A 14415-nucleotide genomic window follows, 5' to 3' on the forward strand; every position below is an offset into this window, starting at 1 on the left:
CCCGACATCGAAAACTGGTCGTCCTCGGAAGTCAACGATTCCGGACAATTATGCAACGAACTTGGCTACTTACATATGTAGATCTGAGGCACCTGAGGTAACTGAGAAGAAAAACAAATATTCGATGAATGCAAAACATTTTTTAATTAGAACTTTTCTTTGGAGCTTTATTCTACTGACTGTGATCCTGTGTGACGGATCCTCTGAAAATTGAAATATTTAAATATCTTTCAAACAACGCAACGAGAGAACGTTTAACGACGAATGATGTCACGACGGTTTACGCATAGACGAGTACATCTTTGAATAAAACATGACGATTGACTGTGTCTTGTAGCGTCCGGTAAGAAATACCAGTCGTTCTCAAATATTCGAAAAACTTGGGATTCGTGTCTGTAATTACACAATACATTTCGTTGGCTGGCAAGGTCGAACACTGTGTCAGTATACCGTGAAAAACAAGCATAATTCGATGATCTTCGAACCTTACTTGAATTATACATACCTGAAAGTATCTTAATAAATTCGTACAGAACTTTCGGAGGAAAACAGGATGAGAAACGAGAAACAAGATATGGTGCGTCGCGCGACGAGGAAAAAATAAAAAGGATGCGGTTTCCCATCCGGAAACCGTCCAGATGTACTGCACCTGCCCTCGCGTTTCTTCTCCGTGGAGCTCTCTCAGGAACCGCTGGAAACTTCCTTCCGCTCCATTTAGATTTCTCGTTAGCTAAATTAGTCTAGCTAAGTTAGTCTGGTTAATTAATACCGTTGCGGTCCAGCATCCGCGGTGGCATCGGTGCGGCGCGTCTTTACTTTTATTATATTGACGGACTCACGTGTTACGCGCCACACGTCGCAAAGTGGGGATCGATCGTATGTATATAGCCAAGGAAATTCCTCTCCCCTTCAGCAAAAGTAAAAAGACACGGCGCGGCGTGGCGCGGCGACCTGTTGACGTTAACAAACGTCGATCGTTCTCGTGCAAGTTTATCGATACTGATTTTAGTGGTAAAGATAATTGTTCATCGATTATTTGAATATTGTAAAAGAGTGTTTGCCACAAGGATAAGTGCATTTTGCTTTCAGTACCATCGGAAGTAGCAGCCATTTTCAAGAAAAACAGCCGGAGGATGAAGTTACTTCTGGTTACTTTATTGTTAACGCTAACTTTAGCCGGCACTTACGGTCAAGTCAGGTAAATTCTATTAGTTTCAATAATTTCTCCTGTTTGATTATAGTCGAGCAACTTCATTGTAGAACTCTTTTCGTTTCGAATAACCACAGATATGAACCGTTCGGCGAGAAACCAGGATCCTGTCCACCAGCTCTTCCGGTTCAGATCTGCAGCCAGTCCTGTTCTTCCGATTCCCATTGTTTAGGAATCGGCAAATGCTGTTCGACCACTTGCGGAGGATTTGTCTGTTCGAAACCTGTGACAATGCGGCAACCAAATCGGCAAGGTGAGAGAATATCTTCGAGTATCAATCATTTCACAATATACATTTATCGATGCAACCAATTTTTTAAACACACAGTGTTGGCAAATTAAACACGAACTTTTGTGTTACAGAGAAGCCAGGGTCCTGTCCAGCAGTGCCAAAAGGACGATGGGTGTGCTCGCCAACTTGCAGCGTTGACAACGATTGCAGAGGAACGCTGAAGTGCTGTAAAAATCGTTGCGGCGCTCTAGCCTGCCAGAAGCCGGATCTTGAGGTGGTCGAATCCGTTGAGCTTCCGGTGCCCGATATCACGTTGCCGAAAAATCCGAACAACTTCCCTAGTAATCCATACGAAGTCAATAGGAATCCCTACGAAATCCCTAGAAACCCAAACTCCTATCCCTCGTACTTTTACAATAATTAATTGGGATAAGCAAATATTATCTCGATCGAATAAGTTCGTGTCTTTGCAAGTGCCATACTCAAGAAAATGTACTTGAAATGTCGTGAATGGTGTTTTGTTCCATCATGTTCTATTTTTAATAAATCCATAAAATAATTAAACAAACCTTCTTTCGAGTGTAGATTGCTAAATCATTGCTTAACACTGGGAATATGTACCAGAGAACGTAAAGAACGATTCTATTCGTTTATAAACCTGTTGACGTTGACCTACATTTGCACGGCGCGGCGCGTCGCGACGCCTCGAGGAATATGACGATGATAAATTCGAGCTCTTGGAGGAAAGGTCGTTGGCTGGCCCCAAAAAGAAAGAGAAAAAGATTTCGATCTTCTGCAATTAGTTTAGTAGTTTAATCAACAGCGTACTTTCTGAATTAGTTTAAATAAGATGTTAGGAAAAGAGAATATGTTATTACTGCATGGCACATATTAAATTATATGTTATGAGCCGCGACGCGATAAATACTAATTCATTTATTTGAAATAAAGAAGTTCCTGTCTCGCAAAACAATGGATCAAGATATCGCGCGGTCTTACCAGGCAGTTCATATTAATGACAGTAATTATATTCGCGTGTCAATCTGTGAAAGAATCGTCATTATGCTACTGATGGAAGGGAACTGATGTCGAGCTCTGCGTTGTCTTCTTCATTTCAATAATATTCAGATATGATGTCATTGACTCATGGCCACTGTCAGAAACGATTTTTTCATCAAGACAATTTGCATCTGCTAGATTGCAGACTGCAGATGCAGTGCGGTGATCTGATAAATTGGTGCCGCTGATCTATGATCAGTAGATGACAAATTCGCAAGAATTATTTGACTACATACGATGTTGAACTGATTCGCAGAATGAATCATGCGGTTTCAATGGACAAGACCAACTGGAATACCCAAGTGCATTATTCTCCGAATGCGCATCGACGTCGTAAACTAAAAACGCAACGATAACGGTTATTAAGGCGTGCATGAAGGAAAACGGGATCCGGGAAATGATTCGAACACAATCGTGTCGCTAAATTTCCTTGTACATATATGTACAATACTTTACCTAGACCTCTTCCTTGTGGCCGCGAAATGGAGGTGGAAACAAGCAGAAGAGAGGGACTTAAGCGGATTTAAGAGGCTGCATTCTTATCGTGCACCGCTTAGACGTGACACATCTGTCAACCGAACAATTCGTTCCGTCAGGACGCGAGGTGCATATAGTGGCTATAGTGGCTCGGAAGAATAAGGACTCTCGACGAATTGGAAATGATTAGTATGCGTTTTTATATATTGTGGAGAACCTTCAATTAATCTGTCTATTCACAAATATGTATACATATAATATCAAGAGTAGGACAAATATATATCTGAATTGTAACAAAATAATATTGAACGCTTTGTCACTTGATCATTCCTGAAGTATCAATTATTTTATATTATTATGGGAGCATTAAATACAATGCTCTGTATTCGGGCGTAATAAAAAATACACCCGGTATATTGAGTTGGTTGCAATTCAGTCTTGAAATTCAAAGAAATATTTGTAATAATTAATAATAATCTGTGTGTCTAATGAATAATTTTCCGTCACAGTCACAGGGAAAGGAACGATTCTGCTAGTGACGGTGTGCCTGTTCGTCGCCGCGACGGACGCCCAACTATCTTGTAAGTCAATTAATCACGCGAATGCGTAATTATTTCCCTCCAAACCCGTGACGATCGCTGAAAGATAGAAATATAGTCTCTTCTTCGACTCATAAAGTATTATTTATCAGAGAGGTATTATCAATTTTGTGGATAATATCGATTATTTAAGTCTCATCATGAGAAGATTAAATAAAATAATGTGATTGATTCAATATATATGAAATATTAGAAGGAAATAAACGAAATTCCCGGCAAAAATTTCAAAACACCTAAACTGTTAGCCAAACGTTACCGGCAGAGTAAGTACCGGCAAAGTAAGTTGGATTGTCGGTAACATTTTGCTAACAGACTTAATAAGTCTGTGCTATTAAAGACTGCCACTGACAGTCTGGCAGTCTACCAGCAGCCCCTGTGCTATTCAACGGACAGGCAAGTGGGCAGTAGGGCTGTTCGAGTACTCGCAAAATGCGAGCCGAGCTAAGCTCGACTCGATTGGTCGAGTCGAGTCGAGTACTCGCACGAAGCGAGCGGCTCGCACGATGCGAGTAGCTCGCATCGATGCAAGCTACCCGCATCGAAGCGAGCTACTCGCGCCGACGTCATCGGCTCGCATCGGTGCGAGTTACTTGCATCGATGCGAGTACTCGACCGGCTCGATCAATCCAGTCGAGCTTAGCTCAGCTCGCACCGATCCACAGTGCGCCGGAATGCCTGTTTCTTGGACAAAATTCAATAACTTTTGTTCTGTTTATGATAGAGACATGAAACAAAGTGGTTTTTTATTTATATTGAGAGCAATCACAATATGATATTATTATAAATATAGTATTTATTTAAACATTAAAAAGCGATATTTATAAACAAAATTTTGTTTTATTGGTGGTTTTCAGTAGATATATGAATTCGCAGTTCAGTTCTTCCGAAACTGAAACTTCGTTTTAAATTAAATTTTTTTCATAAATAGCAACTGATCGGAATTGTGGAAGAAATACTAAAAGTTGCATTATACAACTTCTTCATGTGGACCTATATTGAAAATTTAACAAATACGCTTTGTAGATCTGTGTTAATTGAACAACAAACGTCTACTATTTGATCTTCCTAAAATTCGCGTACAGATTCGCTTGTAACTAATTTCCTACTGAATTTTTTAAATCTTTTTCTCAAAAACTGATTTATTTTGACATAGTATGAACATTGTTTTAAATCGATATGAAGCAGTGACTTTTTCGATTTTTGTCAATGGTTCGGCGCACTGTGGCGAGCGTGCGATTCGTACGAAACGAACGGCATGCATGAAGGAATTGATTCGAAATAAATTCAAGCGTAATACGACATTGAAGTTCTCGCCGTGCCACGTTTAAATTATTATATTGTACAAACTTTAAAAAACGCAATACTCTTAAAAAAATAATTTTAAAAATATTTTATTTGTCTATATTTCAATATATGAACAATACTTCCAGCAGATACGATTAGAATCCCACACCGAATGATTTTCTTTTTCGTTGAACACTTTTTTTTCTTCTTTCTTAACCATATAATTGTTGTAGTGATATTTCTCAAATATATTGTCAAAGCAATATTTATATTGCATTTTTACGTTTGTTAAAAATGTTCAATATTACATAATACACATACAAAAGGTAAAGAAATATCGAAAAAGTTGATTTTTATTTTTTTTAAGTACATTGCACTATATATATATGGTATATATAAAATTCTGAAAAACATTAAGAAAAATGATTTCGACAATATCCCATTACTGAATTTTTATAAAACTGTTATCTCCCATACTTCAATAGGAAATATGCATTTTTTTCGAATGTTTTAAAATATGCAATTTTTTAAAGACGTTCGCATAATTCGAAAATCTGAAAAGCATATGCATTAATAATCACGATGGGACACAACTAACATATTAATATAAATAAACGAGTTATGTACTCTGGAAACTTTAAAATAAAACTCATTTCACGGCTACACATCAGATACATTGTATACATTGTTCGTTTCGTGTAAGCCGTTCGCTTCGGTGCGAGTAAGCTATCTTCTCGCATCGGTGAGATCGGTGCTTTGAAAAATATATTTAATATATCTCTACAACAATTATATGGTTAACAAAAAAGAAAAAAAGCGGGATTCGATTCGCAGCGGGAGACCTTGCCGTCTGCACTAATTGTATCTGCTGGAAGTATTGTTCATATTAATTGAAATATAGGCAAATAAAATATTTTTAAAATCATATTTTTAAGAGCATTGCATTTTTTAAAGTTTGTACTTTATTTTTCTGAATACAAGAATGTTCACTATTACATAATACACCTACAAAAGGTAAAGAAATATCGGAAAAGATTATTTTTATTTTTTTTAAGTACGATGCACTACATAAAAAATTCTGGAAAAAATTAAAAACGGTTGTTTTAACAATATCTCATTATTGAATTTTTATATACCTGATATTTCCCAAACTTCAATAGGAAATATGCATTTTTCCGAATTTTTGGTAATTTCCAATTTTTTAAAACCTGTTCGCAAAGTCTGTAAAATCTGAAAAAATATACATTAATAATCATGATAAGACACATCCAACATAATAATTTAAACGTGGCACTGCGAGAACTTCAATGTCGTATTACGTTTGAATTTATTTCGAGTCGATTCCTTCATGCAAGCCGTTCATTTCGTACGAATCACACGCTCGCTGCCAGCCGCGGTAAGCTCGACTGGACTCGCATCGATGCAAGTAACTCGCACCGATGCAAGTAGCTAGCACCGATGCGAGCCGATGACGTCGACGCGAGTAGCTCGCTTCGATGCGGGTAGCTTGCATCGATGCGAGCTACTCGCATCGTGTGAGCCGCTCGCTTCGTGCGAGTACTCGACTCGGCTCGACCAATCGAGTCTCGACTCGACTCGACCAGTCGAGCTCGAGCTTAGCTCGGCTCGCCTGCAGCCCTAGTGGGCAGTGGGGTAACGTGGAACGTTCAGTGATCTGAAATACCACATCGCTAAAAGTTCTACCACCGACGAAAATAGTATCAAAATAGTGCCAAAACATCGTCTGAAATATAGCGGAGAATGTAACATTTAATAATAATCGATATGGTTTCGTGATAATTCGCCTTCTCTCACCTCTCACCGATGCGTCGCGACGAGAATCTCCTCAGTGGTCTTCTTCACCGACAAAATGCCGTTGGTGGCCTCCTGTTTCTCTGGCTGGAGCCGGAATATATCCTAGAGGACGTAAGAAACGCCGAAGTATTCGGGTGACACGAACTCCCATAAGGCTTAGTACCTCGTCGGTGCTCGTAGCAGAGATATACTCTCTGCTCGTAGTATCTGGTAGTATCTCGTCGGTGCTATAATATAACTATTTGAAAAACGGCAAGAATCAATATTGCAAATACTGCACAGCATTTCTATTGATTTCTAAATTAATCAAAATGTTTTATAGATAAAAGTGGACACTGCCCGCTACAATACAGCGTATCAAAATGCACTCCAAAATGCGAATCGGATTACCAGTGCTCGATGAATGAAAAATGCTGTCCAAACAAATGTGGAAGCAAATCGTGCATAGAAGCGAGTCCTGTCGGTACTGGAGGCGGGTACAAAGGATCACAAAATGGTAAAAAAATTTATTATTTCATGAATATATGGTATATAAGAACAAAACTATATTTTTCAGACCAAGTTTATTGTGGCGGCGTAAGATGTGGACCGTATCAAAAGTGTCAGTTCGATCGCAATACGAAAAGAGAAAAATGTGTTCGGACATGAACGAATACAATAAATAGAGTCTATATTAACGACATAAATACTTCGATAACCAATGTTAATAAATATTGCATTCTAAATTAAAAGAGATATAGACTTGTAATTATTAGATTTTTAAATTTCCCGCGTACCTGTACCGCCCGGAGATGATCAGCCAATGGTGTGATGATCAGGATTGCTTATAATTTCACAATTTATCAATCACAATTTCACAATCTCACAATTTAAAATATATCTTATCTTTATGAAACCTCTTTCAAAATTGACAACTGAAACTCAAACAGTCTTCTTAATTTTACTATTTTACAATTCTACTAATTGCACTTTTGGTAACACTATCACAAAACGAAATAAAATAAAATGAAATGAAAGCTCGTATAATCGTAAACCATTTACCAATAAATTACAACAACGATTCTACAACCTGTTGAAGTTGAAATTCGAGAATCGACAAGATCAGTCAAAGTCGATATATCTCGATGACATCGTTGTTGTTAACCAGTGTTAACGCAGACGCTTTTTCAATTGTGCACTACACGTCGATTGAAAAGTCTCCGTATTTCTCGCTTATTGTGCAATACCATCACCATTATCATTCTTGTTAATCGTCTTACTATACCTTCTGTGAAATCGACAAGTGTTCTGCACCTTTTAATTTAACAAGTACAATTCCGAAAAACGTCTAGTCATTCGACAAGAAGAAAGTTAACCATATTTTTGGTTTAATTGCTCCATGCTGATCGGTATAACAAACAGTACGAAAGTATCAAGCAAAACTGTATTTGATCCGTTATCTCTTTTCGCATACGGTAAGTTATTCTCAGAGACACGTGTGAAATCGAAAAAGTTATGGCTACATGGGATGGTTCGTATTCTGAGCCGGACGATCAACATTTTTATTTGTACTCTGATCAAAATGTTGCTGCTTCTACAACCGGAAGCTGGACATATTTTCCTAACGATGTAAGTAACGATTATACACGAAAAAGTCGAGAATTTTATATGCAAAATGATTCTGTGTTCCATCAAAATTGTCCAAGTACTTTATATCATTCGAATACGAATGTAATGCCCAACATTGTGACAAGTGGTCGTAGTTATCAGGAACATTTAAGAAACGCCTCAGATAATTCGCAAACATTGACTAATATGCAACACTTGCCAAAAAATGTAAAACCAGAAAATTGCTTTGTACCTACTGTCGATTATTGGAGCAACGATTACGATGCAAACGAGACTAAGATTAAGCATAGTTACGCAAAAGGAACAAAACAAGTTGCAACCATTGTGAAAAAAGAGTCAAACTTACATGCTACAGCTCGAGAATTTGTACCAAATCTGAATTCCAAGTCTGCTAATAAAAGACAGGAATCGCAAAATATGGAACTTCCTTGTTCCATCGACAGTGTTGGCTGTTATGCCAGAGATATAAAACTTACAGAAGAAGAAACAACTGTTGATAGATATTCCATTGACAATGTAAATAAGTACGAACAAAAACAATACGAGAACAAAAGAAATTATAAGGTCAAAGAAGGACAACAAGACCAATTTTATAAAAAAAACAGATATACCAACTCGTATCATCAGAGAGGCAGAAGTTCTTATAAGTTTCAAGGTATTCAAGGTAATAAATATTATACTAATAAACATTATTCGGATAGATTGCAAACAGATATACAAGATGTATCGAGCTTAAACAAGGAAGAACCATATTCTAGTACGGATACGAATCTACATAGGAATAAAAAGTTGTCGATCGAAAACAAGGATAGAAGAAGCACTATTACCAAAGACAATAACAGCATAGAGTCTGACGGCATAAAGCAGTCTAATAATCAAGACAAAGAATTTACATATTCTAGTTCAGGGTCGAAACAATCGAATACATACAATAAAAACACAAGGAAATATCCATATAATGCTAGACATAATAGAGAAGAATACAATTACAAAGAAAGAAAACATAATTATCAAGGGCAGAATGGAACTTGGCAAGGTTGTACCATGGAAGATAAGCAATCGGATAGAAATGAACAAACATGCAATCGAAAAGATTCTAACGAAACTAAGCAAGATATTAGCGAAGAAACTAATAAAGCCACGGTAAAGGAAACCAAAGAAAGAGGATACAATTATCAAGGACGCAATGGATTCAAAGAATACAGAAAAGGAGACAAAACTGAAGGGTACAAAGAGAGGGATAGAAGCAAGAATAGTATATTCGATAATAAAGAAAAGGAAAATGAAAATTGGAGAAATAAGGGAGAAATCAGTGAAAAGGGCACTGTTCAAAAACGAATACAAAATAGAAGATCTCCGCTTGGTACGTATACATTGGAACTCGAACGAAACTTTATGATGACTACGATGCATTGTTTTTCTGAAATATATATTTCATCGTTTTCCAATTTAGACGATGACGCGAGTCAAAGGGAAAGACTTGCCGATCAATTAAACAGAGGACAATTGGAATGTTTAGTGTGTTGCGAGTGGATTAGACAGAATGATTATATTTGGTCGTGTTCTAATTGCTATCATGTTTTACATCTGAAATGTGTGAAAAAATGGGCAAAATCTTCGCAAGCGGGTAAGCAAACGTGCACACCTATATTATACTATCCATTAATATCGCATTCAATTGGTTAGAACTACAAGTGATTCGATTCCTCTTCAGATAACGGTTGGAGATGTCCAGCATGTCAGAATGTAAGTATAATGATTCCCGACGAGTATTTCTGCTTCTGCGGTAAGACGAGAGCTCCAGAATGGAATCGTAGAGATGTTGCGCATTCTTGCGGAGAAGTTTGTGGTAGAACATTGTCGAAAAATACTTGTCCTCACAAGTGTACTCTTCTATGTCATCCTGGATCTTGTCCGCAATGCGTAGCAATGGTTACGAGGTATTGTGGCTGCGGTAAAACATCACAAACGGTACAATGTAGCGCGCACAAGCTATTGTTGTGCGACGATACGTGCGATAAGGATTTAAATTGTGGCATGCATAAATGCGAGAAAAAGTGTCATCACGGAGAATGTCCAAGTTGCGAGAAAACAGTTGAACAAGGTACAAAATTGAAGTATAATAGCAACAATTTCGTAATTTTGAGACTCTAGTATACATATTACCATGAAATATATAGGATTGACATAATTTTCGTTTCAGAATGTTATTGCGGTAAAGACAAGAGAAAAATAACTTGTCAAAGTAATATTTCGCTTACGTACTCTTGCAAAAGCGTCTGCGGTAAATTATTAGATTGTGGTAATCATACGTGCACGAAGCTATGCCATCCAGGTGTTTGCGATCCATGTAGTTTGACCCCAGAAAAAGTGACGACTTGTTGCTGTGGCCAAACACCATTAACGGAGAAACGTCTAACTTGTTTAGACCCAATTCCGGTTTGTGACAAAGTATGTTCGAAAAGTCTAAAATGTGGTCAACCGAGTAAGTACTTTCAAAATCAGAACAATACATATGTGTTATACATATATTTTAAAAGAATAATCGTAATCATAATCACGTTTTGTCACAGATAATCCTCACATATGCAAAGCAACGTGTCACGAAGGGGATTGTCCTATTTGCGATTTAACTACAGACGTTAAGTGTCGTTGCGGAAACATGGATAGAGAAATAGCTTGTATGGATTTAATATCAAAAGCTGACGATGCTCGATGTGAAAAAAGATGCACAAAAAAACGATCCTGTGGCAAACATAAATGTAACCAGCTGTGTTGCATAGAAGTAGAACACGTTTGTCCTTTGATGTGTTCTAAAACTTTGAGCTGTGGCAGACACAAATGCGAACAAACTTGTCATAAAGGTATTGTAACGCATCGTACGAGCAAAACGAAATATTATACGTATACTTATACATATACATATTTGATCGTATGCAATAAATACACTCCGCGATAAAGCGACGATAGGACACTCTGGGTTTTTCATGTAAACAGATGTATGTAAATTGTAGGACGCATCGTTGGTATCGAGAAACACTAGAAATCCAGGGTGTCCTATCGTCGATTTGTCGCGGAGTGTATGCATTGTAAATATGCTGTTGTTAATATAGGAAGATGTCAACCTTGTTGGCGTAGCAGCTTTGAAGAATTATATTGCGAATGTGGAGCTGCCGTGATATATCCTCCAGTGCCCTGTGGTACTAGAAGACCCGTTTGCGATAGGTCTTGTTCTCGTCAGCATTCCTGTGGGCACGAAGTGTTTCACAATTGTCATAACGAGCCTACGTGTCCTCCCTGCACCGTCCTTACGCAGAGGTGGTGTCACGGTAAACACGAGCTTCGTAAAGCTGTACCGTGTCACTTTAATGGAATTTCGTGCGGTTTACCGTGTAACAAGCCTATTTCTTGCGGTCGACACAAATGTCTCGCAATTTGTCATCCTGGTCAGTGCGAAAAACCTGGACAACAATGTTCCCAACCGTGTACTATTCCAAGAGAAATGTGTGGACACATTTGCGCCGCTCCATGTCACGACGGTAAATGCCTAGATACGCCGTGCAAAGAAATGGTGAAGGTAATCCGCTATACACATGTATTTATGCATATACACAATAGATGTAATTACTCTTTCAAACACTTTCAACGAACATTGTCCTGTACAGGTAACATGCCAGTGCGGACATAGAACTACATCTCGTGCTTGTGCCGAGAATTCGAAAGAGTATCAAAGAATAGCGAGCAGCATATTAGCTAGTAAAATGGCTGATATGCAACTAGGTCACTCCGTTGATTTGGAAGAGGTGTTCGGTCAAGGAGCAAAAAAACAGAATCAGTTGAAAACGCTTGAATGTAATGACGAATGCAAGCTGATAGAACGAAATCGAAGATTAGCACTAGGTTTGCAAATTGTAAACCCGGATCTGAGTGGAAAATTAATGCCCAGATATAGCGATTTCATGAAGCAGTGGGCTAAAAAAGATCCACTCTTTTGTCAAATGGTCCACGAAAAATTGACAGAATTAGTTCAATTGGCAAAGACCTCGAAGCAAAAATCGCGCAGTTATTCGTTCGATAGCATGAATAAAGATAGACGTCATTTCATTCACGAGTCCTGCGAGCATTTTGGGTGCGAAAGTCAAGCATACGATCAGGAGCCTAAAAGAAATGTTGTTGCCACTGCTGTAAAAGATAAGGTAATTTCGCCACTTTTTCTTTTTAACTATATTATAATGGTATTATTACATTGATTATTTAAGTAATTTCATTGCAGTGTTGGTTGCCAAGCTATAGTTTATTAGAAATTGTGCAACGAAAAAATGGTCAGAGAAAAGTTCCTGGTCCAATGTTGAATACTTCAAAAGCTAACGGATCTGTAAAGTAAGTATTTCAGAGACGTAAATTCGTTAATATTTTATCAACATCCTATTTTATCAACATCCTATTCCTCTGTTAGGACGATATTGTCACTGCCTACAAAAAAGAACCAAAAAGTAGAAATACAGTCTAATACAAAAATGCCGGAACCAGAACCAGAACTAGAACCAGAAATAGACTACTTTGATTACAAAGGTTAAGATTATTATTGTACATACATACATACACGCACGCACATACACTCTTTCTCCCTCCCTCTCTCTCTCACACTCTCTCTCTCTCTCTCATTCATTCATTCATTCATTCATACACGCGCGCGCGCGCTCTCTCTCACACACGCACACGCACACGTAACACGAATGATATAGTTAATAACATAATATGGGAAAATTGGTGTTACTAGGTATAATTAATTATTATCTGCTTTCCGAAAGACGATACCTAAAGTTATAATAGCTGTTCATCTCCTTTCTATCACTTCAGATTGGTAACGTAGGAACGATGCAGTCAGCAGTTATTACTAAATACCTAAGCTATCTTCTTTCGAAAAACAGACCATAAACGGTTCTCAGTATATTCTTATTTGTAAAGCATCAACACTCGTTTAATATTATAACATACATGTAAGTTGTTAAAATTATATTTGAAATACCAATGTATTGAAATTGTAAAATTAGATAATAACAAGAATAAGATTATTAACGTGTATAATTTTTTTTACTTGCATTTAATGATACTAGATCGTCCTTTATCGCATCTACATGAAAATAAAAAGTATTATGGCAATCGCATTCACGACTGGAGAGGTATTTATTGATTCATAATCTTTTATTGTTTACATATTATTTCTTTTGACATTAGCTTCATTTGTGGTAATTTGTGGAATGGAAATGTCATGAAACGAAGAAACAATTAATATACTTATATCTATGCGATATAATACTATGGTTCTACGAACATTAGCTAATACATATATATATGTATATATATGTATATTAGTTATCAGTACCAAAAATATATACCTCTGAAATAAATGTTACACCAACGGAAACAAAATCTAAACGATTCTGATCAAATTATCATTATTTATGACTAGGGTGATGCTGTTTTGAATGATCAAACATCATATATATATATATATATACGGTCATATTGCAATTATATGTAATATATTGTATTACCTCAGCTTTTAGTAAATTGTTTACAATCTTTATGTGATATTTTGCACTGAACTTTGCAAGTATAGCACAGGTATCGTAATAATACGTGTAATTTTCATCAATAAAAATAGTGATTTATTATGCACCATTTTGAACAGCATGTATCAGTTTAATTCAAATGATGATCCATTTGTTATTATTGTATGTACAATGAGTTTGTTTATAAATAGCCATTTATATATGAATATAAGACTACATCGCGTGAGTCGATTTTCATAAACATTTAATGTAGGTAACACATGTATTTATTTGGCACATTGAACATCGACGACATATTAAGAATTATTGTAGTGTCAAATAAATAATCAACGAGAACCTTCATGCTCGTATAAGTACAGATGTAACTTTCTTCTATGCTTCTTTATTTTTAGATTCCATAGTAAAAGTTGTTTGAAATGAAGCGACATTATTAACAGTATTAGAATTTTATATAAATCAAAATGAGTTTTAATCGAGTTGTAACTAAATAAATGCATTAGTTTCCTTAACCTAAATATTTATTATATTATCACTTATTCTATATAATACTTATAA

The 14415-nt window shown here is 36.8% G+C and overlaps 3 protein-coding genes across 4 annotated transcripts; all 3 read left to right on the forward strand.

The window, feature by feature from the left end:
* The first annotated feature begins 694 nt into the window (after window positions 1-694).
* LOC143208358 (WAP four-disulfide core domain protein 2) lies at window positions 695-2010 on the forward strand. Of its 2 annotated transcripts, none has more exons than XM_076422765.1 (4): window positions 695-1011; window positions 1090-1198; window positions 1288-1463; window positions 1574-2010. In XM_076422765.1, the coding sequence occupies exons 1-4, from the start codon at window positions 879-881 to the stop codon at window positions 1864-1866; spliced, it is 711 nt and encodes a 236-aa protein (XP_076278880.1). In that variant the 5' UTR covers window positions 695-878; the 3' UTR covers window positions 1867-2010. The 2 variants fall into 2 exon arrangements, with proteins under 2 accessions (XP_076278880.1, XP_076278882.1); XM_076422767.1 differs by having other exon boundaries at window positions 709-1011; window positions 1105-1198.
* A 148-nt stretch (window positions 2011-2158) lies between these two features.
* LOC143208365 (waprin-Thr1) lies at window positions 2159-7424 on the forward strand. Its single transcript, XM_076422777.1, has 4 exons — window positions 2159-3167; window positions 3488-3559; window positions 6999-7172; window positions 7233-7424. The coding sequence occupies exons 1-4, from the start codon at window positions 3161-3163 to the stop codon at window positions 7322-7324; spliced, it is 345 nt and encodes a 114-aa protein (XP_076278892.1). The 5' UTR covers window positions 2159-3160; the 3' UTR covers window positions 7325-7424.
* A 146-nt stretch (window positions 7425-7570) lies between these two features.
* On the forward strand, window positions 7571-13366 carry Stc (nuclear transcription factor, X-box binding stc). Its single transcript, XM_076422722.1, has 9 exons — window positions 7571-9647; window positions 9738-9911; window positions 9999-10388; window positions 10488-10769; window positions 10858-11148; window positions 11398-11861; window positions 11950-12480; window positions 12558-12664; window positions 12741-13366. Exons 1-9 carry the CDS (start codon window positions 8171-8173, stop codon window positions 12859-12861), a joined length of 3837 nt encoding a protein of 1278 aa, XP_076278837.1. The 5' UTR covers window positions 7571-8170; the 3' UTR covers window positions 12862-13366.
* The last annotated feature ends 1049 nt before the right edge of the window (window positions 13367-14415 follow it).

This window comes from Lasioglossum baleicum, chromosome 4, assembly GCF_051020765.1.
Source record: "Lasioglossum baleicum chromosome 4, iyLasBale1, whole genome shotgun sequence".
NCBI lineage: Eukaryota > Metazoa > Arthropoda > Insecta > Hymenoptera > Halictidae > Lasioglossum > Lasioglossum baleicum.

Bases quoted from the DNA above. Each gene is read 5' to 3' on its own strand.
- Stc (XM_076422722.1), top strand. From the start codon at position 8,171: ATGGCTACATGGGATGGTTCGTATTCTGAGCCGGACGATCAACATTTT. The intron at 9,648-9,737 runs GTACGTATACAT...TTTCCAATTTAG, and splicing joins AAATAGAAGATCTCCGCTTG to ACGATGACGCGAGTCAAAGG. The intron at 9,912-9,998 runs GTAAGCAAACGT...ATTCCTCTTCAG, and splicing joins GGCAAAATCTTCGCAAGCGG to ATAACGGTTGGAGATGTCCA.
- LOC143208365 (XM_076422777.1), top strand. The intron at 3,560-6,998 runs GTAAGTCAATTA...AATGTTTTATAG, and splicing joins GACGGACGCCCAACTATCTT to ATAAAAGTGGACACTGCCCG. The intron at 7,173-7,232 runs GTAAAAAAATTT...TATATTTTTCAG, and splicing joins GTACAAAGGATCACAAAATG to ACCAAGTTTATTGTGGCGGC.
- LOC143208358 (XM_076422765.1), top strand. From the start codon at position 879: ATGTATATAGCCAAGGAAATTCCTCTCCCCTTCAGCAAAAGTAAAAAG. The intron at 1,199-1,287 runs GTAAATTCTATT...GAATAACCACAG, and splicing joins GGCACTTACGGTCAAGTCAG to ATATGAACCGTTCGGCGAGA. The intron at 1,464-1,573 runs GTGAGAGAATAT...TTTGTGTTACAG, and splicing joins GCGGCAACCAAATCGGCAAG to AGAAGCCAGGGTCCTGTCCA.